Raw genomic sequence first — 23754 nt, forward strand, 5'->3', positions numbered from 1 at the left:
GTAAGCCTTTCTCAACTTTAACAATCCCTGAAGAGTCTTGACCCCTGTACCTATTCTGACTTTCAGACAGCTTGTGGGGGCAGGGAGCAGAGGAGGGCGTACAGTCTCGTTGCCGCTCCCTGATCACTGATGTGGGTAATGGGGGAATGGTTCCATGCCCCGGCTATCCCAGGAGGCATCTCGTAACCACACGCCTGGAGAGACCAGTGGCAGGGAAAGGAGTAAGACCCCACCCTCGGCACCGGGACCACAGTGCTTTGCAGAGGAGTGGCGGCCCGGGGAAGGCATTTTGCTTTGGAAAAGACTTGTACCTCAAGTGCTTCTGCATTTCACAGATTTAGGAAATGACAACTAGAAACAGAAATAGCTAAAGCACAAAACATGCAGTTGACAACATTCGCTTTGCTGGAGCAGAACATTTCTGTTCTTTAACTGAATTTTCAGCACATCCAGACAAGGAGACAGGTTTTTCTGCAATTGATATGTCCATTAATGCAGACAGTGCAAGAAAGTGGCTGGGCTGATCAAAATCGGTTGTGACCAGAAAGAACTGTGGAGGCGGACAAGATACATTCAGGGTTCTGTGACCTCAGAACCAAAGCAGAGACCTTTCCCTGGCCCCAGAGCTAAGCGTTTAGCAGTGCTACCCTGGAAGGGGTGGGTATCTTGCCGCTGCACTGGGTACATTAGTGCTGGTTTTTAGCATTCATGCTGATGTTTAAGTTAATGATAGAATATGTGCTGTGGATTCAGTTCTTCCAAACACTTTGTTTCCTCTGTAGTATCCTGAGATAAATCGGCCAGAGGATGGAAAACCGGATAGGCTGCCGTTAAAAAAATGTTGTCTAATGTGGACTCATTCCTGATTGATGGTGCCACCATTGTACAAACTTCACTTTTGGCTCTCTCTCTCCTTTTCTGTGTTCCTCCCTCTGTCTCCAACCGTCTCTGCTCCTTTGCTTTCAGAAGATTCTTTTCTTTCTGCCTTTCACCAAATCCAAGTGGTCATTTTTAACCTATTTTGCTTCCCAGGCCCTTTTGAGGAAAGCTATAGACCTTACCCAAGAACAATGTATGTAAAGGAAAATTCATTGTCTAGGCTGCTAAAATCTATCCATGGAGCCCAGGTTAAGGACTCTACTCTGAGGGGCAACACAATGGTTGAAGGAAGTGAGGAGGGAGTTATGAGCTCTGGGTTATGGTTATGAACTATTGCTCCTTTGGTGGAGCAGTGACCCTGGCCTGGGAAGACGTGGTCTGGCCTCACTGTGGGCGCCCTGGAAACCCCACTGTCTGCTTCGTCATCGGTAAACATGGCAAGTCTTCTTATTCCCTTTTCTGTAAAATGAGGTGTTTGGATTAGATGATTTCTAAGGTGCCTTCTGACTACAATTCCTGGTTTGTCCGTCCCTGCCAGCCCCATATCATGTGCTATTAGTTATTAGATCCAGGGAATGCCCTGCTCTGAACACATTCCAATATATATTCCTCCTGAGAGAATATATGAGAAAATAATATAACAGGTTTTGATGTGCCATTAGTCCAAGTTGAAAACTATTTATATTAAAGAGTATTATCAAATCACCTGACAGTTAATCCAAAAGAATGCATGTGTGGTTTGTATTTTTAAATAAACAAACTTTACGTGTCCCCACATACTCTAAGTTGTGATGCAGACCAAGCAGGGAAAAAGCTGTCGTTTCCACTTTCCCTTCCTTTCCTATGTCCTTGAATACTCATTGAGTCCCCTCTGTGGACTGGGCCCTAGGGATACAAGACTGTGCATAGAATTTGTCTCTGCCCCCCGGCAGCTCACGTCCCAGCTGGACAAAGGTAACATAAACCACTAACCACTAACCACTTGAGAGAACTGCTGTAGCTGGACATGCAAGGCCCTGAGGCGCATTCCCTGACCTAAGCTCTCAGACATCTGCATGTACAGTCAGGCAGATTCCTGGCCCTACTTAGACGAAGAGCACTAAGGTTCTAGAACCACAATTCTGTGGGAACTGAGAAGGGGAATGAGGCTGTCTTTCTCTTTGCAAATGCAAGTGTCTGTATTTATAAATGATTTGGAAAGCTTAAGAGAGTTATTAAGAACATTACATACCCATTTGCTTGACAAACATTTTTTAAAAACCTGACCATACAAATGATCTGGAGCAAGGACACCCTGAAGTCAGCTGGTAGCAGTATAAGTTGGTACAACCACTTTGGAAAGCAATTTTGGCAATATCTAGTATAACTGAAGATATACATATACTATAATTCAGCCATTGCTCTCTAGAGAAATTCACAAAGGTACAAAGATACATGAATAAGAACAGTCTTTGCATCATCATGTATAACTGTGAAAAAATGGGAACAACCAAAATAGGCATCAACAGGATTCAGATTTGAAAAATCAGAGTGTTGTATAGCAGTGAAAGAGAATACATTGGACTATTTGTATCAAATAGATAAATCTCAAAAAATAAGTTGTAGAATATTTTCGGCGTGATACCACTTATATGAACTTTTTATAAATGCAAGCCAATGTTATTGTTATGGATCTATCCATATGTTGTAAAATTATAACATTGAAAAGATAACAATAACAAATATTAATGAGTGAGTATGTGGAACATCTGGAAACCTCATCAATTGTTAGTGGTGTGTAAGTTAGTACAACCATTGCTGTTTGGCAGTTTCCAGTAAAATTGAATATATGCAGATGTGTGACCCAGAAATTCCACTCCTAGCTATGTACTGAACAGAAATACATAGATGGGCCACGACTCATGTATAAGAATGTTCCTAGCCGCACTGTTCACAGAATTCCCGAACTGGAAACAACCCAAATGGTTGCCTGGATGAACTAATTGTGTTACATTTATACAATGGGATACTACACAACAGCAACAGGACCGAACAAAGTAGTGGATTAATCTCACAGACGTAATGTAGAGCAAAGGAGGCCAGACACAAAAAAGCACATCCAATAGAACTCCATTTTTATAAACTTGAAAACCAGGCAAAATTGGTTGATGGTGATAGACCTTTGGATGGCGGTAACTTTAGGGGAAAGGTGATGTCTGGGAGGGCTCCCTAAGGGGCTTCAGAGATGCCAGTTATGTTCCATTTCTTGGTTTTAGTAGCAGTTACATGGGGGTATTCATCTTGTGAAAATTCATTGAGCTGTAAATTTATAATCTGAGTAGCATGTTATACTTTAATCAAAGTTAAAAGACAAACAAACCTAACATGTATTTGTAGACAGTGGTCAGTTTCTGAACTTGTTATACAGCTTTATATTCCCGTACTGGGCAATAAGCCAGGCAGGCACCTTAATCTTTATGTGTTTTCAATTTAGATGAATTGGGAAATTGAATTAAATTAAATTAAAATAGCTGCTGTCCTTGGGGGCGTGTGGCACTTCCGTGCATGGCACGTATTTGATAGTAAGGGCTTGAAGTTGGAAGTCCCGACTTGTCTGAGCTCTATCATCTGTTAACTCTGTGATCTTGGACATGTCATAATATTCTCTCTGGCCTTAGGTTTGACTCAGTTAGGACTACAATAATGGCTTTTTGTGAAGATTACACAAGATATATCCATGAACATATGTTTTAAACCTTAAGGAGCTACAAATGTGATTTAATATGATCCAACAAATGTATAGTGAGTTGATGTTCATGTCTCATAAGGCCTAATGTCAGACAGAAGCTGGGGTCCTTAGTGATGTGTGTCAAAGGATGGGATGAGCCTGGACAGGATCTGAAACACAAATTCATTTTTTTCTGCGTAGACTGGGGAACGATCATGTGATGGTTAAATTTATAATGTCAACTTGGTTGGCTATGGTACCTAGTTGTTTAGTCAAACACGTCTAGATATTGCTGTGAGGTATTTTTTTAGATGAGACTGACATCTGTATCAGTAGACTTTAAGTAAAGCAGATTACCCTTCGATATATGAGTGTACATTACCAGTCAGTGGAAGGTCTTAAGAGAAAATACTAAGACACCTTCAGGAGGAAGAAATTCTGCCTCCACACTGCCCTTGGACTCAAGACTGCAATGCCAACTCTTCCCCGGACCTCCAGCTGCAGCCTGCCCTGCACATTTCTGACTTGCCAACTCCACAATTGCATGAGCCATTTCCTTAGATTAAATCTCTCTATATTTCTCTCCATATATCCTATTGGTTCTGTTTCTATGGAGAACCCTGACTAATACAGGTTAGGTGAGGGAAGGATGACAGGAGGGTGAGAGGGAAATTTTTATGGCTGTTAGAGAAAGGAAGATCCAATGCCCTTTTTTAAAAGTGAATTCTGCAGGCTTGGGTGAACTGTTTTCTCTGGATTACATATGAAAGTACAGCGTTTCCTCTTACAATTCCCCTTAATTTTGTATTATTTAAGTGAACATATAGATTTGTCTATTTTAACAAAACTGGTATTTTTCCTTCCAATATATATGTGTGTGTGTGTATGTGTGTGTGTTTAAACATAGTTTAGATCATTCTGCATATACAAATTCACGTCCTGCTTTTATTGTTGTATTTATATATAAGCATTTTTCTATGTTGTGACAAAGTGTTGAAGACATCACTTTTAATGACTGCATATCCAACCTAATGATATTAATTTATTTATTCATCCTTCTATTGTTTACCTCTGATGGTTGTTGATACACTGATTGTTGTTACTATTGTTTTAAATCATAATGCAGCAAAGTTTAGTGGGTAAAGCCTAAAATTTGGAGATTTTAGACCTGGGTCTGAATTTCAGAAATGCTACTTAGCTGTATAACTCAGGGCAAGTCACTCAGCCATTTTAGTGTGAGATGAGGCTACTACTTTACTTTATAGGTTATAATGATCAAGTGAGAAAACATAAAATGCCTAGTGGAGTACCTGGCACATGGTAGGCATTCAGTAAATGATAAATATAAAATTTCCAGTCAACCGTAAAGTTCCCAAGGGCAAGCAGTGGATTTATTATTTCCAACACCTAATCTGGTTTATGGTGCATCATACTCAGTACAGTACGTATTTGTTGAACTATTGACTGCTTTAGTGAGCTTTGCAGAAATGTAGGATTATTTTCTTAAGTGGAATTACTGGGTCAAAGGAAGGCCTTTTAAACATGTTATAGATTGGTCTCCTAAAAGGTTTGAATCGATTTAAGTGCTGTTATACAAATAGGAAGTGTATCTATGCATGAAAGCAGCAGGCCTCATCTGCCATGAATCATGACCGTAGTCATAACCATGGGGCTTGGCTCTGAGTCCTGCTGGCACTGAAGTTTCCTGTCCTATAAGGAAGGGAACAAACCAGGACCACCAGGCCACGGGTGGGTAAAATTGGGCTAGTCACCAAGATTGGTTTGCTATGGCAGCCCACCAGGGGACTACCTGTTTTAGGAACTTATTTAGGAATGTGTTTCTGGGGGCTACTCCTGAATTGGCTGTTCTTGAGTCCTTGACTTTGGGGGGAAATGTATCTCCAATAACATTTTAGTTGTGACATAACTTTTGAGTGTGTAGAAAACAATGACAGAGGTGATTATTTACTATTACATTTATGGAAAGCCAAAGTGTCAGGTGAATGTGTCTTGGTTCCTATATTAACAAGCACCTTGGGTACAGGTCTATCAGCCTGATCCTGAGCTCCAAACAAGCACATAGTAGATCCAGTGAGAAATAATCTCTATAGTTTCAGAAATTACAAATACAATCTTAATAGATACAAATTTTTGCACATTTATGCCTAGAGATTACATCAAAGATTGAAATTCAATTTAGACCTTTTACTAAGAAACGTACCCACCTACTGGGAAGAATAAAATGGCTGTAGTATTTAAAGTCAGCATGAGGATAAACAGCAGAATTTATGTGTGTTCAGGTCTCCTTTTCCCCACACTTGGTAAAAATGAATTAGCAATCTTGATTAGCAGAAAGGCAGGAGCTTTCCATTTTTTCTATCACCGAGATGAAATAAACTCTCTGGATTTGCAATTAGTGCAATAATCAGGAATGTTTATATTCAAAATGTTATCTGTGCATTTATATGCATATAATGCTGTGTTGCAAATGTGACATTTAAATTAGACAAAGAGTGAGTTTTTTCATTTTCTTGTGCGTAGCAGCTTAAGAGAGGGGGAAGGCACTGTGCCCCTTTGAAAGATCTAAATACAGGGAAAAAAGTATTATGTCACTCCCGAAAGAAAATTTTTTTTTCTTTTTCACTTTTAAGACCAAAAGATTTTTGAAAGATAGAGGTTACCTATTGTCTACATAGTGTAAAGTTCTTTCAAATCAATTTAATTAAGTCTGACTAGAGAGATACCGTCAAAAGCATAGTTTATGGTACGTATCATGTGTATAAATGTGCAAAAACACTGTAATTTATTGGATATAAATAAAAGACAGAGGAAGGACCATATGCCCTATATGTTAGGAAAAATAGAATATTTTAAAAGAAGATAAAAATCTTTTCTTAATAGAAAGGTGGTTTCAGTCTACTCAATTTTTCCTACCCTTTCTTCAATGCCCTTTGCTTTCAATAGAGACTTGTCATTGAAAAGTTCTCAAAGAGGAGTTTGAAGCATAATCATGTTTGAAATGAAACAAGGTCTATTCTTGTTATGAATAACTTTGAGGAATGTGGTACTAAGGCATTAAAAGAGGGTATGAAAATTATAAGTCTGACACAGAATGTGGAGAGAAATATCGTGATGGAGATGAAATATGACAACAGAATCATGGTAACTCGTATGAATTTGCTCTTTGTCACTCAGATACAAGGAGTCACATTTCTTTCTTTTTCTATATCAAATTAAATTTGACTCAGTACCTCCACCTAACCAGGATGATTGGAAATCCACTCAGTGTGGATCCACTCCCTACACTCAAAAGTGTAGGGCCCCTTCCTTTCCCCTTGAGATTAAACAAAAGTACGGTTGTCCCTTGGTATCCATAGGGGATTCCAGGACCCCCAGTGGATACCAAATTCCACGGATTTTCAAGTCCCTTAGTCAGCCATCCATATCTGTGGGTTCCGTATCTGTTGATAGGGAAGGCCAACTATAATGCAAGCTACATAGACCACAACCTGTACCAGGCCCTGCTCTGACATACTAATTCATTTTATCATCACAACTATCTGAGGCAGGTCATGGTATTATACTCATTTTTAAATTGAAGAAACTATGGTACAGAGATTAGCTTGCATTAGATCACCTGGCTAGTAAGGGGTGAGTATTTGGACTCAGGCAGTCTGAGAATCTGTTCTCTTAATGACAATACCAACTCTAGAGCTTATGCATTTCAGGAACATTGGGACAGACTCTTCATCCCTTTAATCTTAGGCACCATGTTTCTGTAAGAGAGTCTAGATCTGTTGCTCCATGATCTGACACTCAGTCAGAAAACTGGTGGCCTCTGGTCAGATCTGAGAGCAGACACGGTTTGTTCAGTGACTGTAGTATCTTTCAACATTCTGAATTAATTGCCAACATTCAAAATATAGAGAATTCATTAAAAAGTCAAAATTTCTAGCTTTTATTGAAAGATCACAAGGTGTGGCAACACCGCCAATGTTCCCACTGGACCATAGGCTGGAGCTCGTTGTCTTCTGCCACTTTACACAGGAATTTGTGCTCCAGTAGCTCTCTCTGGTTATACTCAAGCTCTTTACTCATCTAGGTTACCTGACAGACTCAGTAGGCCAGACTTGAAAAAAAAAAAAATGTCATCTACGCCTAGCCTTCCAGGACACAAAGATATGTCTGCCTTCCCAAGAGATGGGAGAAGAAATAGGACTTGTTCCTTCATGATAAGTCAACCACCCAGACGCAATTAATTTCTCACTAGCACTGGTAAACTTTTTGCTTCCATAAAGACCAAGATTGGTTTGGGTTTCCCTACCATCTTTCCAGACACTGAGATTTGAAGCCTTGGCAACCTTTTTAGTTATTCCCTTGTCTTTGCCTAGTAGATCAATCAACTGCTAAACCATAGAGACACCAGCAAACCTCTTATGCCCACAACCTCCTCTATATTCTCCTTGCCCACCTCCAAGATACCATGTTAATACAGGCTGTCCTCGCCCCTTGCCTGGACCATACTAATCCATGACCTCCTAGCAGTCTATTGGCTCCAGTTTATCTTTTTGAATTTATTTTCCATTTCCCATCTCTCATCCTTATCCCCAGTGCTCAGATGAACTCAACCTCTTTTTTTGCCAGTACCTGCCCTGGGCTTTTCTACTTGTGCTATCATTCCATTTCTCTCAAACTAAAATTCTCTTCCTTCCCTTCCATTTATTCAAATTTAACTCTCTTCAATAGCCTTAAATTTTACTTTCTCCTTGAATCTTTCTGTGATCCTACCTGGAAGTAATTACCCTCTCCCTCAAATTCCCACAGCACTTTACATGCACCCCTTCTAAAGCACTTCCGCCTTCAGTCTGTGTTTACAAATAATGTCCCTACTTGACAGCAAAGCTTTTGAAACTTCATTTTTGAGTTTATTTTTTAACCATTTGGTATGTTCATTTTGTATTGCCCACAACTCCCAGAATGGTATCTGGCAAGTATTTTTTAGCAGGTTTTCAATATTTGTTGAAGTAGAGAAGAAAAGGAAGGCAGGTTAAAGTCTTCTACAAAGCAAAGAAGTATTTAGTAATAGGAACTTGTTTATTTTTTATTACTGTTTCCTTGCCTCTATAATGTTAAAGAAAAACTGGAATATCATTTCTAAATCTACAATATTTGGCTTAAGAATAATATGGCAAAACTATTATTTCTACCTTGATGTTTCCTTATTTTATTTTTTAACACCTTTATTAGAATATAGCTGCTTTACAATGATGTGTTAGTTTCTGCTTTATAACAAAGTGAATCAGCTATACATATAAATATATCCCCATATCTCCTCCCTCTTGCGTCTCCCTCCCAGCCTCCCTATCCCACCCCTCTAGGTGGTCACAAAGCACGGAGCTGATCTCCCTGTGCTATGCAGCTGCTTCCCACTAGCTACCTATTTTACATTTGGTAGTGTATATATGTCCATGCCACTCTCTCACTTTGTCCCAGCTTACCCTTCCCCCTCCCCGTGTCCTTAAGTCCATTCTCTACATCTGGATCTTTATCCCTGTCCTGCCCCTATGTTCTTCAGAACCATCTCTTTTACTTTAGAATCCATACATATGTGTTAGCATGCGGTATTTCTTTTTCTCTTTCTGACTTACTTCACTCTGTGTGACACACTCTAGGTCCATCCACTGCACTACAAATAACTCAATTTCATTTCTTTTTATGGTGGAGTAATATTCCATTGTATATATGTGCCACATCTTCTTTATCTGTTCATCTGTTGATCAACACTTAGGTTGCTTCCATGCCCTAGCTATTGTAAATAGAGATGCAATGAATATTGTGGTACATGACTCTTTTTGAATTATGGTTTTCTCAGGGTATATGCCCAATAGTGGGATTGCTGGGTCGTATGGTAGTTCTATTTTTAGTTTTTAAGGAACCTCCATACTGTTCTCCATAGTGGCTGTATCAATTTACATTCCCACCAACAGTGCAAGAGGGTTCCCTTTTCTCCACACCCTCTCCAGCATTTATTGTTTGTACCTTTTTTGATGATGACCATTCTGACCAGTGTGAGGTGACACCTCATTGTAGTTTTGATTTGCATTTCTCTAATGATTAGTGATGTTGAGCATCCTTTCATGTGTTTGTTGGCCATCTGTATATCTTCTTTGGAGAAATGTCTATTTAGGTCTTCTGCCCATTTTTGCATTGGATTGTTTGTTTTTTTTGATATTGAGCTGCATGAGCTGTTTGTAAATTTTGGAGATTAATCCTTTGTCAGTTGCTTCATTTGCAAATATTTTCTCCCATTCTGAGGGTTGTCTTTTCGTCTTGTTTACATTTTCCTTTGCTGTGCAAAAGCGTTTAAGTTTCATTAGGTCCCATTTGTTTATTTTGGTTTTTATTTCCATTTCTCTAGGAGGTGGGTCAAAAAGGATCTTGCTGTGATTTATGTCATAGAATGTTCTGCCTATGTTTTCCTCTAAGAGTTGTATAGTGTCTGGCCTTACATTTAGGTCTTTAATCCATTTTGAGTTCATTTTTGTGTATGGTGTTAAGGAGTGTTCTAATTTCATTCTTTTACATGTAGCTCTGCAGTTTTCCCAGCACCACTTATTGAAGAGGGTATCTTTTCTCCACTGTATATTCTTGCCTCCTTTATCAAAAATAAGGTGACCATATGTGCATGGGTTTATCTCTGGGCTTTTTATCCTGTTCCATTGATCTATATTTCTGTTTTTGTGCCAGTACCATACTGTCTTGATTACTGTAGCTTTGTAGTATAGTCTGAAGTCAGGGAACCTGATTCCTCCAGCTCCATTTTTCTTTCTCAAGATTGCTTTGGCTATTTGGGGTCTTTTCTGTTTCCATATAAATTGTGAAATTTTTTGTTTGAGTTCTGTGAAAAATGCCATTGGTAGTTTGATAGGGATTACATTGAATGTGTAGATTGCTTTGGGTAGTATAGTCATTTTCACAATGTTGATTCTTCCAATACAAGGACATGGTATATCTGTCTATCAGTTTGTAGCATCTTTAATTTCTTTCATCAGTGTCTTATAGTTTTCAGCATACAGGTCTTTTGTCTCCTTAGGTAGGTTTATTCCTAGGTATTTTATTCTTTTTGTTGCAATGGTAAATGGGAGTGTTTCCTTAATTTCTCTTTCAGATTTATCATCATTAGTGTATAGGAATGTAAGAGATTTCTGTGCATTAATTTTGTATCCTGCTACTTTACCAAATTCATTGATTAGCTCTACTAGTTTTCTGGTAGCATCTTTAGGATTCTCTATGTATAGTATCATGTCATCTGCAAACAGTCACAGCTTTACTCCTTCTTTTCTGATCTGGATTCCTTTTATTTCTTTTTCTTCTCTGATTGCTGTGGGTAAAACTTACACAGCTATGTTGAATAATAGTGGTGAGAGTGGGCAACCTTGTCTTGTTCCTGATCTTAGAGGAAATGGTTTCAGTTTTTCACCATTGAGAACGATGTTGTCTGTGGGTTTGTCATATACGGCCTTTATTACGTTGAGGTAAGTTCCCTCTGTGCCTACTTTCTGAAGGGTTTTTATCATAAATGGGTGTTGAATTTTGTCGAAAGCTTTTTCTGCATCTATTGAGATGATCATATGGTTTTTCTCCTTCAATTTGTTAATATGGTGTATCACTTTGATTGATTTGCGTATATTGAAGAATTTTTGCATTCCTGGGATAAACCCCACTTGATCATGGTATATGATCCTTTTAATGTGCTGCTGGATTCTGTTTGCTGGTATTTTGTTGAGGATTTTTGCATCTATGTTCATCAGTGATATTGGCCTGTAGTTTTCTTTTTTTGTGACATCTTTGTCTGGTTTTGGTATCATGGTGATTATGGCCTTGTAGAATGAGTTTGGGAGTGTTCCTCCCTCTGCTATATTTTGGAAGAGTTTGAGAAGGATGGGTGTTAACTCTTCTCTAAATGTTTGATAGAATTCGCCTGTGAAGCCCTCTGGTCCTGGGCTTTTGTTTGTTGGAAGATTTTAAGTCACAGTCTCAATTTCAGTGCTTGTGATTGGTCTGTTTATATTTTCTATTTCTTCCTGGTTCAGTCTCAGAAGGTTGTGCTTTTCTAAGAATTTGTCCATTTCTTCCAGGTTGTCCATTTTATTGGCATAGAGTTGTTTGTAGTAATCTCTCATGATCCTTTGTATTTCTGCAGTGTCAGTTGTTACTTCTCGTTTTTCATTTCTAATTCTGTTAATTTGAGTCTTCTCCCTTTTTTTCTTGATGAGTCTGGCTAATGGTTTATCAATTTTGTTTATCTTCTCAAAGAACCAGATTTTAGAGTTCTTTATCTTTGCTATCCTTTCCTTCATTTCTTTTTCACTTATTTCTGATCTGATCTTTATGATTTCTTTCCTTCTGCTAACTTTAGGGTTTTTTTGGTTCTTCTTTCTCTAATTGCTTTAGGTGTAAGGTTAGGTTGTTTATTTGAGATGTTTCTTGTTTCTTGAGGTAGGATTGTATTGCTATAAACTTCCTTCTTAAAACTGCTTTTGCTGCATCCCATAGGTTTTAGGTCGTCGTGTTTTCATTGTCATTTGTTTCTAGGTATTTTTTGATTTCCTCTTTGATTTCTTCAGTGATCTCTTGGTTATTTAGTAGTGTATTGTTTAGCCTCCATGTGTTTGTATTTTTTACAGAATTTTTCCTGTAATTGATATCGTCTCATAGTGTTGTGGTAGGATAAGATACTTGATACAATTTCAGTTTTCTTAAATTTACCAAGGCTTGATTTGTGACCCAAGATATGATCTATCCTGGAGAATGTCCCATGAGCACTTGAGAAGAAAGTGTATTCTGTTGTTTTTGGATGAAATGTCCTATAAATATCAATAAAGTCCATTTTGTTTAATGTGTCATTTAAAGCTTGTGTTTCCTTATTTATTTTCATTTTGGTTGACCTGTCCATTGGTGAAAGTGGGGTGTTAAATTTCCCTACTATAATTGTGTTACTGTCAATTTCCCTTTTTATGGCTGCTAGCATTTGCCTTATGTATTGAGGTGATCCTATGTCGGGTGCATAAATATTTACAATTTTATATCTTCTTCTTGGATTGATCCCTTGATCATTATGTAGTATCCCTCTTTGTCTCTGGTAATAGTCTTTATTTTAAAGTCTATTTTGTCTGATAAGAGTAGTGCTACTCCAGCTTTCTTTGATTTCCATTGGCATGGAATATCTTTTCCCATCCCGTCACTTTCAGTCTGTATGTGTCCCTAGGTCTGAAGTGGGTCTCTTGTAGGCAACATATATACGGGTCTTGTTTTTGTATCCATTCAGCCAGTCTATGTCTTTTGGTTGGAGCATTTAATCCATTTACATTTAATGTAATTATCGATAGGTATGTTCCTATTACCATTTTCTTAATTGTTTTGGGTTTGTTATTGTAGGTCTTTTCCTTTTCTTGTGTTTCCTGCCTAGAGAAGTTCCTTTAGCATTTGTTGTAAGGCTGGTTTGGTGGTGCTGAATTCTCTTAACTTTTGCTTGTCTGTAAAGGTTTTAATTTCTCCTTCAAATCTGAATGAGATCCTTGCTGGGTAGAGTAATCTTGGTTGTAAGTTTTTTCCTTTTATCAGTTTAAATATGTCCTGCCACTCCCTTCTGGCTTGCAGAGTTTCTGCTGAGAGATCAGCTGTTATGATTCCCTTTTATGTTATTTTTCCCTTGCTGCTTTTAATATTTTTTCTTTGTATTTAATTTTTGATAGTTTGATTAATATGTGTCTTGGCATGTTTCTCCTTGGATTTATCCAGTATGGGACTCTCTGTGCTTCCTGGACTTGATTGACTATTTCCTTTCCCATATTAGGGAAGTTTTCAACTATAATTTCTTCAAATATTTTCCCATTCCCTTTCTTTCTCTCTTCTTCTTTTGGCACCCCTATAATTCGAATGTTGGTGCATTTAATGTTGTCCCAGGGGTCTCTAAGACTCTCCTCAATTCTTTTCATTCTTTTTTCTTTATTCTGCTCTGTGGTAGTTATTTCCACTATTTTATCTTCCAGGTCACTTATCCTTTCTTCTGCCTCAGTTATTCTGCTATTGATTCCTTCTAGAGAATTTTAAATTTCATTTATTGTGTTTTTCATCGTTTGTTTGCTCTTTAGTTCTTCTAGGTCCTTGTTAAACGTTTCTTGTATTTTCTCCATTCCATTTCCAAGATTTTGGATCATCTTCACTATCATTACTCTGAATTCTTTTTTCAGGTAGACTGCCTATTTCCTCTTCATTTGTTTGGTCTGGTGGGTTTTTACCTTGCTCCTTCATCTGCTGCGTATTTCTCTGTCTTCTCATTTTGCTTAACTTAATGTGCTTGGGGTCTCCTTTTCACATGCTGCCGTTTCATAGTTCCCATTGTTTTTGGTGTTTGCCCCCAGTGGCTAAGGTTGGTTCAGTGGGTTGTATAGGCTTCCTGGTGGAGGGGACTGGTGCCTGTGTCTGGTGAATGAGGCTGGATCTTGTCTTTCTGGTGGGCAGGGCCCCATCCGGTTGTGTGTTTTGGGGTGTTTGTGACCTTATTATAATTTTAGGCAGCCTCTCTGCTAATAGGTGGGGTTGTGTTCCTGTTTTGCTAGTTGTTTGGCATAGGGTGTCCAGCACTGTAGCTTGCTGGTCATTGAGTAGAGCTGGGTCTTAGTGATTATATGGAGATCTCTGGGGGAGCTTTCACCGTTTGGTATTACGTGGAGCCTGGAGGTCTCTGGTGGGCGAATGTCTTGAACTCAGCTCTCCCACCTCAGAGGCACAGGCCTGACATCCGGTTGGAGCACAAAGATCCTGTCAGCCACACGACTTTTGGGAAGTCTGAGATCTTCTGCCAGCGTTCAGTAGGTGTTCTGTAGGAGTTGTTCCACATGTAGATGTAGTTCTGATGTATTTGTGGGGAGGAAGGTGATCTCCACGTCTTATTCCTCCACCATCTTGAAGGTCTCCGATGTTTTCTTATTCTATGATGCTCATCTGTGAGCTAGCTTTAGAGTCACTACCACCTTTCACAACATCCTGCAATGCAAGTGAATTACTGAAGCACATCACCTTCACGAATGTGAGTGTCTGAGAGAAGACTTGAAATTTATGCCAAGGGTGGATTGTGCTAATGTTGCCACCTAATTTCATTGATTGGGTTAGGCAAGTGAGTTGCTTTGGGACATGCTGTGGCTTTGGCTTAGCCTTACAATTAATATAACCTGGTGAAGTGACTGGGGCAGGTGGCCCTCAGGGCGTGTGGTGATGTGAGTGGTGTGCCAGATCTCATGTTGGAGACTGAGGCTCAGGTTCTGGCACTGCCACTTACCAATGAGTGATCTGGACAAGTTTATCAGTCTCTTTCTTTGCCTTTAAGTGAAGAAAATTGTGCTTTACCTATAGAGTTCTTTTCAGTTCTCAATATCTGTGAATCAGGCTGTTAGATTATAATTTTCAGTACACGATTCAGCAAATGTTTTCAGAACGCCTTTGGTATGAGCAGTCTGAAGACAAATGGGAATTCTAGAGATTGTATTTAAAGTGGTACCTAATGGATCCCTGGAATTTTTGTACATTGACACCATGATATAGCTTCATATAGATTTCACATATTAGCATTCTGCTATAATTCCCAGAAGATGTTGGAGCAGTCGTTAACCATTTCCTTAAGTAAACCGATTTGTTGCCAAATTCCCCTTTCTCCTTCTACTCTTAGCCCTGTGGACAGCACATGAGAATTGAACTACTACACTGTTTCTTCTAATGGTCACAACCAAAAGTTATGCTACTGCATATTTATGTTTCCTATAAAGTTATTTGTAGACAATACCATAGATAGTTAAATATGATGAGATGCACACTGATTAAATTGATACTCTTGGTTGTTTGATATTTATAGAGAAATAAATAATGAGATTGAGCTAAAGGTTATCCCCAGTAGGAAAGAAAAAGGTCATCTAAGTGTATGCATAGCAATAAACTCCGTTTAAAAATGGTTTCTGTGGGAAATAGAGCTAGTTAGAATTGTCTTGTTTTTTGTTGTATAGTATGTACAGTAAAACTTTTCTTTATGATTTATTTTAAAATATATGAAGTTCAGCTTAGCCTCTTAGTAGCATTGCCTAATAAAACTGCAGAAATAAATAATTGTGTTGGGGAATCGAAACTAGAAGAGGCAATTGAATAAGAGAAAAAATGGTAAAGCACAGCAACTGAAGAATCTTGTTTCAGGGGGTAGAGTTACAGAAAGAACACTAACAATTTTTTTTTCTTTTTTATAACTTTACTTATTTTATTTTATTTTTGGCTGCGTTGAGTCTTCGTTGCTGTGCGCAGGCTTTCTCTAGTTGCGGTGAGCGGGGGCTACTCTTTGTTGTGGTTCACGGGCTTCTCATTGCGGTGGCTTTTCTTGTTGTGGAGCACGGGCTCTAGGCGCACAGGCTTCAGTAGTTGCAGCATGTGGGCTCAGTAGTTGTGGCAGGCAGGCTCTAGAACGCAGGCTCAGTAGTTGTGGTGCACGGACTTAGTTGCTCTGCGGCATGTGGGATCCTCCCGAACCACGGCTCGAACCCATGTCCCTTGCATTGGCAGGCGGATTCTTAACCACTGTGCCACCAGGGAAGCCCCAAGAACACTAACAATTTATCTTTTGATTATCTGAAAGAAATATGGCACATTTGAGGAAGTATAAAGCACAAATGATAACCCTGAAAAAGAAGATGAAGAATGGCTATAATTATGATCTTTATATTTAGAGATTTCCAAATTTGAAGATCATGTAAACATTCCTTTGGACAGTTTCAAAATTAGAATGTATATCAAGTCTCATTAGGCATGTACTCAAGTGCTAAGTGGTGGAGATATATCTAGAACACCAAGATGGCACCATGATAATTAAAGAAAGGGACTTCCTCAAAAAACTTATTATCAAAAATGAAAGCTTTAAAAATGTGTGTGCCCCGTGATGCAGAAACTTCGTGATCAAGAATGCATCCCAAGGAAATATAGATACACATGACAATTTTCTTTGATGGTATTTAGTCAGTTTTATTTATAATTAAAAAGAGAAAGAAAGAAAAACTAGAAATGACTCACATTTCCATCAATAAGTAATTGTTTACATAAATTGTGCACACCCATACAAAGGGAGACTATTTTAATGATACAGGATAGGATGGGGGCCATTTAGTGCAGGAAGCAGGGGGAGGAGTATGGTGAACATTTCTACTTTCTTGTATTCTGGAAAATTCTCAGATAAATGAAGTTTATCTTAGAAATCTTTCAACTTTCCTTTCTGTTCTTCTCTCTCCTTTTGGATTCTAAAATCCTCAAGCTAACTCAGTCACTATAACACCTCTATGTCACAAAGTTATGTAGACTCATCTCTCCTAAACTGTTATGATTCTTCCCTTCCTTCACTAATAAATCCACAGAATCTCTCAAAAGATTCTGGGGTTTTGTTTGGATTTTTTTCATTACAATCACAACATGGCAGCAGTGCTGGGATTCTGATGAAGGGTTTGTGTTACTGTTTTCTAAGAAGAGATGATCTAGAAATTAAGTGTTTGAAGTCAGTGAGTGCCTGCAGTATTTTTCATAGAATCAGATCACATTTGTTCTGTGCACTAGCAGTAGCAAACAACTGATATTTTTAGTGGCAAATTGTCCCACTCCTACACTGGCAAGGCAAATCATATGCAGTTAAAAGTAGAAAAGGGCACCAAACACTTTGAGGCTGCTTGTTAATGGGTTTCCCTTTTTGCAAAGAACATGACTAATTACATCTGAGTATATTTTCCCTTAATTTTTTAAAGCACTTTTACATCTCCTTTCATTGTATCCTTATAATCACCCGTACAGAAGGTAGGTGACATATTATTGCACCCATTTGAGAAATGATGAAACCGAGACACAAGGATTTAATTGTAGAGCAGTAATAGGACGCAGGGTGACTGACTCTGAGCTGGACATTTTCTCTTATAGATCACAAGCAGGAGCCCCTCTAGCCAGTAAATTATTACTATAGAAGTGAGGTAGAATGTGAAACTATTTCCAGGGACTCAGCTTGGGCTTATAGTTTTGCAGTTCCATTAAAAAAAAAAATCAGAGTAGCTGTTTGTCTTTGATGGAGACAAAGAAATGGAGAGTTTTCTATGCTGAGGTAATGATACATCTAGACCAGTGGTTTATAACCAGGGACAATTTTGCCCCCTCCCCTCAACCCTCTCCCCAGGGATATCTGGCAATGCCTGGAGACATTTTTGATTGTCTTAACTGGGAGGGAGAATTACTGGCATCTCATGGGTAGCAGCTAGGCCTCCTGCTAAATATCCTACAAAGCACAGGACAGACCCCACAACAAAGAATTATCCTGTTCATAATGTCACCAGTGCTGAGACTTGAGGAACCCTGCTCTAGATGTCTCTCTGCCTTGGTTAATGGTGGTTGGCATGCTCTCAATTAGTCACATGTTCAGTCTCTGCCATCACAATTACATAAACTAATGATGGGCAAAACTTTTAAAAAGAGAGTTCAATAATGTGTTCCCTTTCCGTCCCATATGGTTCTTCCTCTTAATTCTTCACCTCCTTGCTCAGTCCTTGCTCCCCAGTTGTCATCTTCCCCACCTCCCCGGCTTAATTCATATTTCCGTGTTTCCCCCAGCCTTTTCCTCGTTGATGTCAAACTGATGCGGTACCTCTCCACTCTGGCCCCTCTCACTTGCTCTCTGACTGAGCACACAGTCTGGAAGAGACTGAGTGATGGATGAAGTTGCAGGCCCTTGGAGGCACCACCAGGAATGCTGACTGGGCCTCTCTTGGGAACTGCCTATCTCAGAGCTTCTGCTATTATTTTTGAAAGCCTGCCCAGAGTGCCTTAAAGAAAACCCACAGGCTAATTTTCCCAAAAGCAGAGTAAACTATGCTTCTCTTGGGAAGAGGACAAACAATTATATTCCACACTGCCCTACACATTGTAACCCTATTTGCTTAATATTAGTGAACTATGCATAGGTAGTCTCTGGACATTCAGATATTTTCAGCTTGCTCTTAGACAGTGGCAGAATTGAATGTACTAAATAAGAGGAGCAATTAGAGTATTAAAGAGAGTTTCCGATTTGGGGGGAAGGAAGGAGGTAGAGAGGGCCAAATTATTTTGGTATTTTATTTTCCAAAAGAATGCTGACATGGATGAGAAACATTATCCACATCTCAGTAATAAAGATTAGAACTACATGTCTTAAAGAAGTGACTTCTTGAACGTGATTGGGCTAACCACGACTATTTTAATCAGTCTCATTAGGGTTGGCTCTGAACTAGGTAAAATGTATCAGTTTCTTCAGCTGAATTTTCATCTAGCTCAGCAGTTCTCAAAGTGTGGCCCCCATACCCCTGGGGCCTCGTGAGATGCTTTAAGAGAATCTGAAAGGTCCAAATTTTTCTCATAATGATATTAAGAAATTATTTGCTTTTCTTTTTTCTGTACCACTCTCCTCACTCATTTTGCAAAGGAATGGTAATGAGAACCCCTGGTGCCTTGGCACAACTCAAGCAGTGGCTTTCAAGTGTACTAGTTTCCAATGTCTTCCTCACCTCCATGCACTCGCAGTAAAAAGAAAATTCAGTTTCACTTAAAATTTTACTTAAGATCCTATTGAAGCAGTAGAAATTATTAATTTCTGTCAAATCTTGACCCTTGAATACCCATATTTTTAATATTCTGGTTGACAAAATGGGAAGTACACATAAAACACTGTGGCTACATATTGAAGTACAGAAGTGCAGTAGTTGTCTTGAGAAAAAGTACTGCACAGTTGTTTGAGTTGCAAGCTGAACTAGCCAATTTTTCCATGGAGCACCATGTTTACTTGGAAGAACTACTGAAATACAAACTATGGTTATTCAAACTTGGGTGTTTGGCAGAACGTTTCAAAAAAATAAATGAAGTGAACCTATTATTTCAATTGAAAAAAAAAACTACAATATTTTCTAAAGTTAAAATTTGAGTTTTTAAGCAAAAATCAGAATTTTGGAAAACTTGTATCCACCACTGTGAGTTTGACAGTTTCTGAATACTAAAAGACTTTTCTAATAAGATGAGTGGTGATATTAATTAGATTGTATAGTATTGTATAAGGAAACGTGTCAACATTGGGAAGACCTGAATAAATCTTTGTACTGATATTTTTGATATAACCAATGAATAATGTTACCAAATCATGGATGGGTGGAAGAGTCATTCAAAGTACAAGACAGACCAATGGATTTTAATGTAGCAGAGTAGGAGAAGTTCATTGATGTGAACTTTTTGTTCACAAAAAAGCAATGAACCAAGTTTGTTGGTTTCAGATTCAGACTGCAAATAACCTTTAAAATACCACAACTTACTGGGTTTTGGTGTAGTATCAAATAGTCATATTAACAATTATCTGAAAAGGCTATTAATATACTCCTTCCTTTTCCAAATACGTATCTATATAAGGCCAAATTTTCTTCATATACTTCAACCAAAACAACACGTTGCAACAGATGGAATGCAGAAGTAGATGTGAGAATCCAACTGTCCTGTATTAAGCTAGACTTTAAAGACCTTTGCAAAATGTAAAATAGTATCTCTCTTCTCACTAATTATTCTTTGTTTTAGGGAAAAATAGCTCTTTCTCACAAAACTTTGTTATGTTAACATGTAATGAATGGATATATTCATATTATTATTTTTTTTTGGAAGAAAAATTGTCTTATTTATTTTTAAAACCAAACCACTAGGAAAATATATCACAGTCTTGAAACAGCAAACAGACAGGCTATATTATCAAGTCATAAGTTGGTAAAAACACAACAAGGTCCTTAATAAAATGATAAGGTGCCAAAACTGGGGCAAGAACAACATGTCGCAAAAGTGGTATTTGGTAACGGGGGGCTGTCCTGTTTTTTGCTCTAAAGGAGTCACAGTTTGCCCCTGAGTTGCTTACTTTTTCTCCTTTGACCTTTGTGTTGCCAAGGGATTGTTTCAACAGAGCTCTGTTATTACAGGGGGCAAAGTAAGCAATACTGGGTTTAGGCTTTCATTCTATTTTGTTTTATGAAAACCAGATTTTTCCAAAGCCAGTGCTTCATACCTCTCTTAATTAAGCAGCTAACAATTCCTCTTTCGCTGTTCATTCCTGAATACTAGCATATAGCACAATCAAAATCCCCTTTCCCTTCAAGGGTGAGTGTCACTGCAAGATTGTCTTGTCACTTGACTGACTCTGCTGCAGACAGAGTCTGCTGGCTCATCATGGCTGCCAGTTAGAGGGAAGGTTTGCTTCCCTTACCATTGTGAAAGCGCTTCTTATATTTTTGCAGGGTCTCCAGGCTGAAATATGTCATGTGTGAGAATTTTAAGGAATGCGCATCCACATTTTGATGGCCAGAAATGAATATCCGCAAGGACCCTTTCAAAGTTTTTATCCAAACTGCCTCTCCCAGCTCTACATCTTAAAGTAACTTCATGCCCTTGTATATAAAACGAAACCAAGCAAAACAAATCCCCAGAAGCCCCCTTTCCCCTTCTAAATTAGTGACCTCATGAATTTTGTTTTACTTCCACTTTGTGGGAAATGTTGTAGTGATCCTTCTGGTTAACAGGAGGTTGGCAACAAACAGAAACACCTCTCCTCACACTCCACCAGATCATAAGCAGGTCAGATGAACCTGCCAGCCTGTTGGTATCTGTGTACTAAGAGAATGTGGTACCTTGGAGGGCTCTGGTTTGGTACAAGGGAGACTCCCTGTTGCCAGGATAAGCACTTGCCACGTGAAATTCAGGCTCATAAAAACTCTCCTGTGCTATCTATGACCCAAATTTTAGCACCAGTTTTTTTCACTTTCTAGGATTCAAACACAAAGGAACCAGTGTCCAGAGGCAAGTGACATAGGCCTTAAACTTGCTGCCATCCTTAATTTCCTCATTCATAAACTTTCCTTAGAAAACCCAAATCCCCATTCCTCTTTTTAAACAGATTCCTGCCTTCAGCCCCGATGGCCAATAGCAGACATCTATTTCCCAGTGGATGAGAGAGACTCCTTCATCTTCTTGGTCATGGTTGGGATGAGGTTCATGTGGTCATCCACACTCTAGGTCACACAGCTCTCCAGCTGCCGCTTCACCTGAAGCTCTTTACTCCCCGCATCTATTGAATCTTTGGCTTTGTCGTTGCAATGCATAGTGCACCGGGCCAGGCTGTCCTGGAACCTCTCCAGCTCGCTGGTCACCAGGGCCTGGGCTTGAGCCAGAGGTGCATGGCAGCGCTCAGTGCACTGGTGCACTTGCTGCATGGAGGCCTGGCTGTCCTCACAACAGCCGGCGCTGCACCGGTACATGAGGCCCTGCATCTTCCGGATGTTCTCTCTCTCCAGACTCTTCATCATAGAGTCCACCGCCTCCTGCGCCCGGAGCCGCTGCAGCTCCGCCATGGCGACCCCGCTCTGCTCCCTGCCGCGCCGGCGCCCACATGGACTCCCGCGCACGAGCCCCTATTAATATTATTTTAAAATAGGTATGTAAAAACTTTCTGTTTTAATTTATATTGCAGTGAATGTTAATAGCTAAAATCCACATCACAAAGAGTGTAAAGGGGTCCTGAGAACAATGATTTGGGAACCACTGATCTAGAATACCATAAATTGCAGTTTGGGCACTGCAAACGATCTCTTCGAAGCAAATATGGGCTACTTCCTTTCCTCATTTAAAACAATAATGATTACATATGGATAGTATTTTGTACTTTCCAAAGTGCTTTTATATGCATCAACGAATTAATCTTTTGAGTAATCTTATAGGTCAGGTATTGTTTTCTCCATGTTATTAAAAAGAAAAGAAAAGAAAAGAAAAGAGGTCCAGAGCAATCAGGCAGCTTATCTTAGGTCAGAGAGCCAGTAAAAGAATGAGATCTGACCTCAGATTTTCCAATTTTAAATTTCATCATATTTTTGAAATACTACCATATAGGTTCAGAAACTGTTAGAAATTATTAGCATGTGAACAATTCAAATTATCATCAGTTTGAAAAAGGGGTTATTAAATTACCTTCAGGTGACCAATATTAAACTCAAATATATTTTCAAATCATACTGGGTTTGAGTTATGCTCTTTATGCTGACATGCAGATTATTTCAAATTCTGAATTAGTAATATCTAAATGAATGTTTTTTATAACCTCTTTATATCTGTCCATTGTATTAGATTTAACTATGAGAAACTGTCAATATTCTCTCCTTTTTTGACATAAAAATGACAACTTCATGTGGCTCAACTTAATGCAATTTTGAAAACACAGAAGATTAATGAAATCTTTTAAATTAGGTTTAAAATTATATAAAAAGTATGAAAAAGTATAGACTGAATAAAAAGCAGCCTATGTAGAAACCCCAACTCCTAGTCCCATACCCCAGCATTCTGAGATAACTACTGCCAACAATTTCCTGTATATCCTTTTACAAATTGTCCATGGATACACAATCATACATATATCTGCTAAAACATACACACAAGTGGAATCATACTAAACAAACTACTCTGCAAATTGCTTTTCTTGCTTAATATGTTTGGATATCATTTCATTTGATTCATATATGTAGTTCTATTCCTTTTTTAAAGTTCTGTTAATCTATTGGAGGATGTACAATAATTGACTACTGAATTTAAAAAATATTGACAATAATAATATCCATATGGTAAAATGCACTAATCTTAAAGTTTATTTTCTGCATGTGTATATACATGTGCATGTACATTAATTTCTACATGTGTATGTATACCTGTGTAACTGCCACCTAGATCGAAGTATAGAATATTCCCAGCATTCTAGAAGACTCCACCAAGTTGTTTTTTTGGGAAGGAAGAAATTTTCCTCTATCCTTCTAGGTTCTTCTGACTGGTCTAAGAATTAAATTGACATGAGACATATTAACAGGAGAAAATCACACAGAAGTTTAATAACATGTTAACATGGGAGAGACCCAGAAAAACTGAGTAACTCTTCAAAATGGCTGCAGCCCTCATCTTAAATACCATCTTCAGCTAAAGACAAAAGAGAATGTTGTTAATGTTGTTAATAATAACAACAGGGAGTAGTGGTTTGGGACTTCAGGGGGGTGGAATGCAATTTATAG

The 23754-nt window shown here is 38.6% G+C and overlaps 2 protein-coding genes across 2 annotated transcripts in view; one reads left to right on the plus strand and one right to left on the minus strand.

Annotated features, from left to right (window-relative positions):
- RTN4 (reticulon 4) overlaps positions 1 to 23754 on the plus strand; it is a 173063-nt gene that overhangs the window by 59437 nt on the left and 89872 nt on the right. The window lies entirely within an intron of this gene.
- LOC132377208 (protein FAM136A-like) lies at positions 21718 to 22068 on the minus strand. The gene has a single exon (XM_059943345.1). It carries the CDS (start codon positions 22054 to 22056, stop codon positions 21718 to 21720), a length of 339 nt encoding a protein of 112 aa, XP_059799328.1. The 5' UTR covers positions 22057 to 22068.

The sequence above is a fragment of the Balaenoptera ricei genome, chromosome 13, assembly GCF_028023285.1.
Source record: "Balaenoptera ricei isolate mBalRic1 chromosome 13, mBalRic1.hap2, whole genome shotgun sequence".
NCBI lineage: Eukaryota > Metazoa > Chordata > Mammalia > Artiodactyla > Balaenopteridae > Balaenoptera > Balaenoptera ricei.

Coding starts and splice junctions, on each gene's coding strand:
- LOC132377208 (XM_059943345.1), bottom strand. CDS start 22,056: ATGGCGGAGCTGCAGCGGCTCCGGGCGCAGGAGGCGGTGGACTCTATG.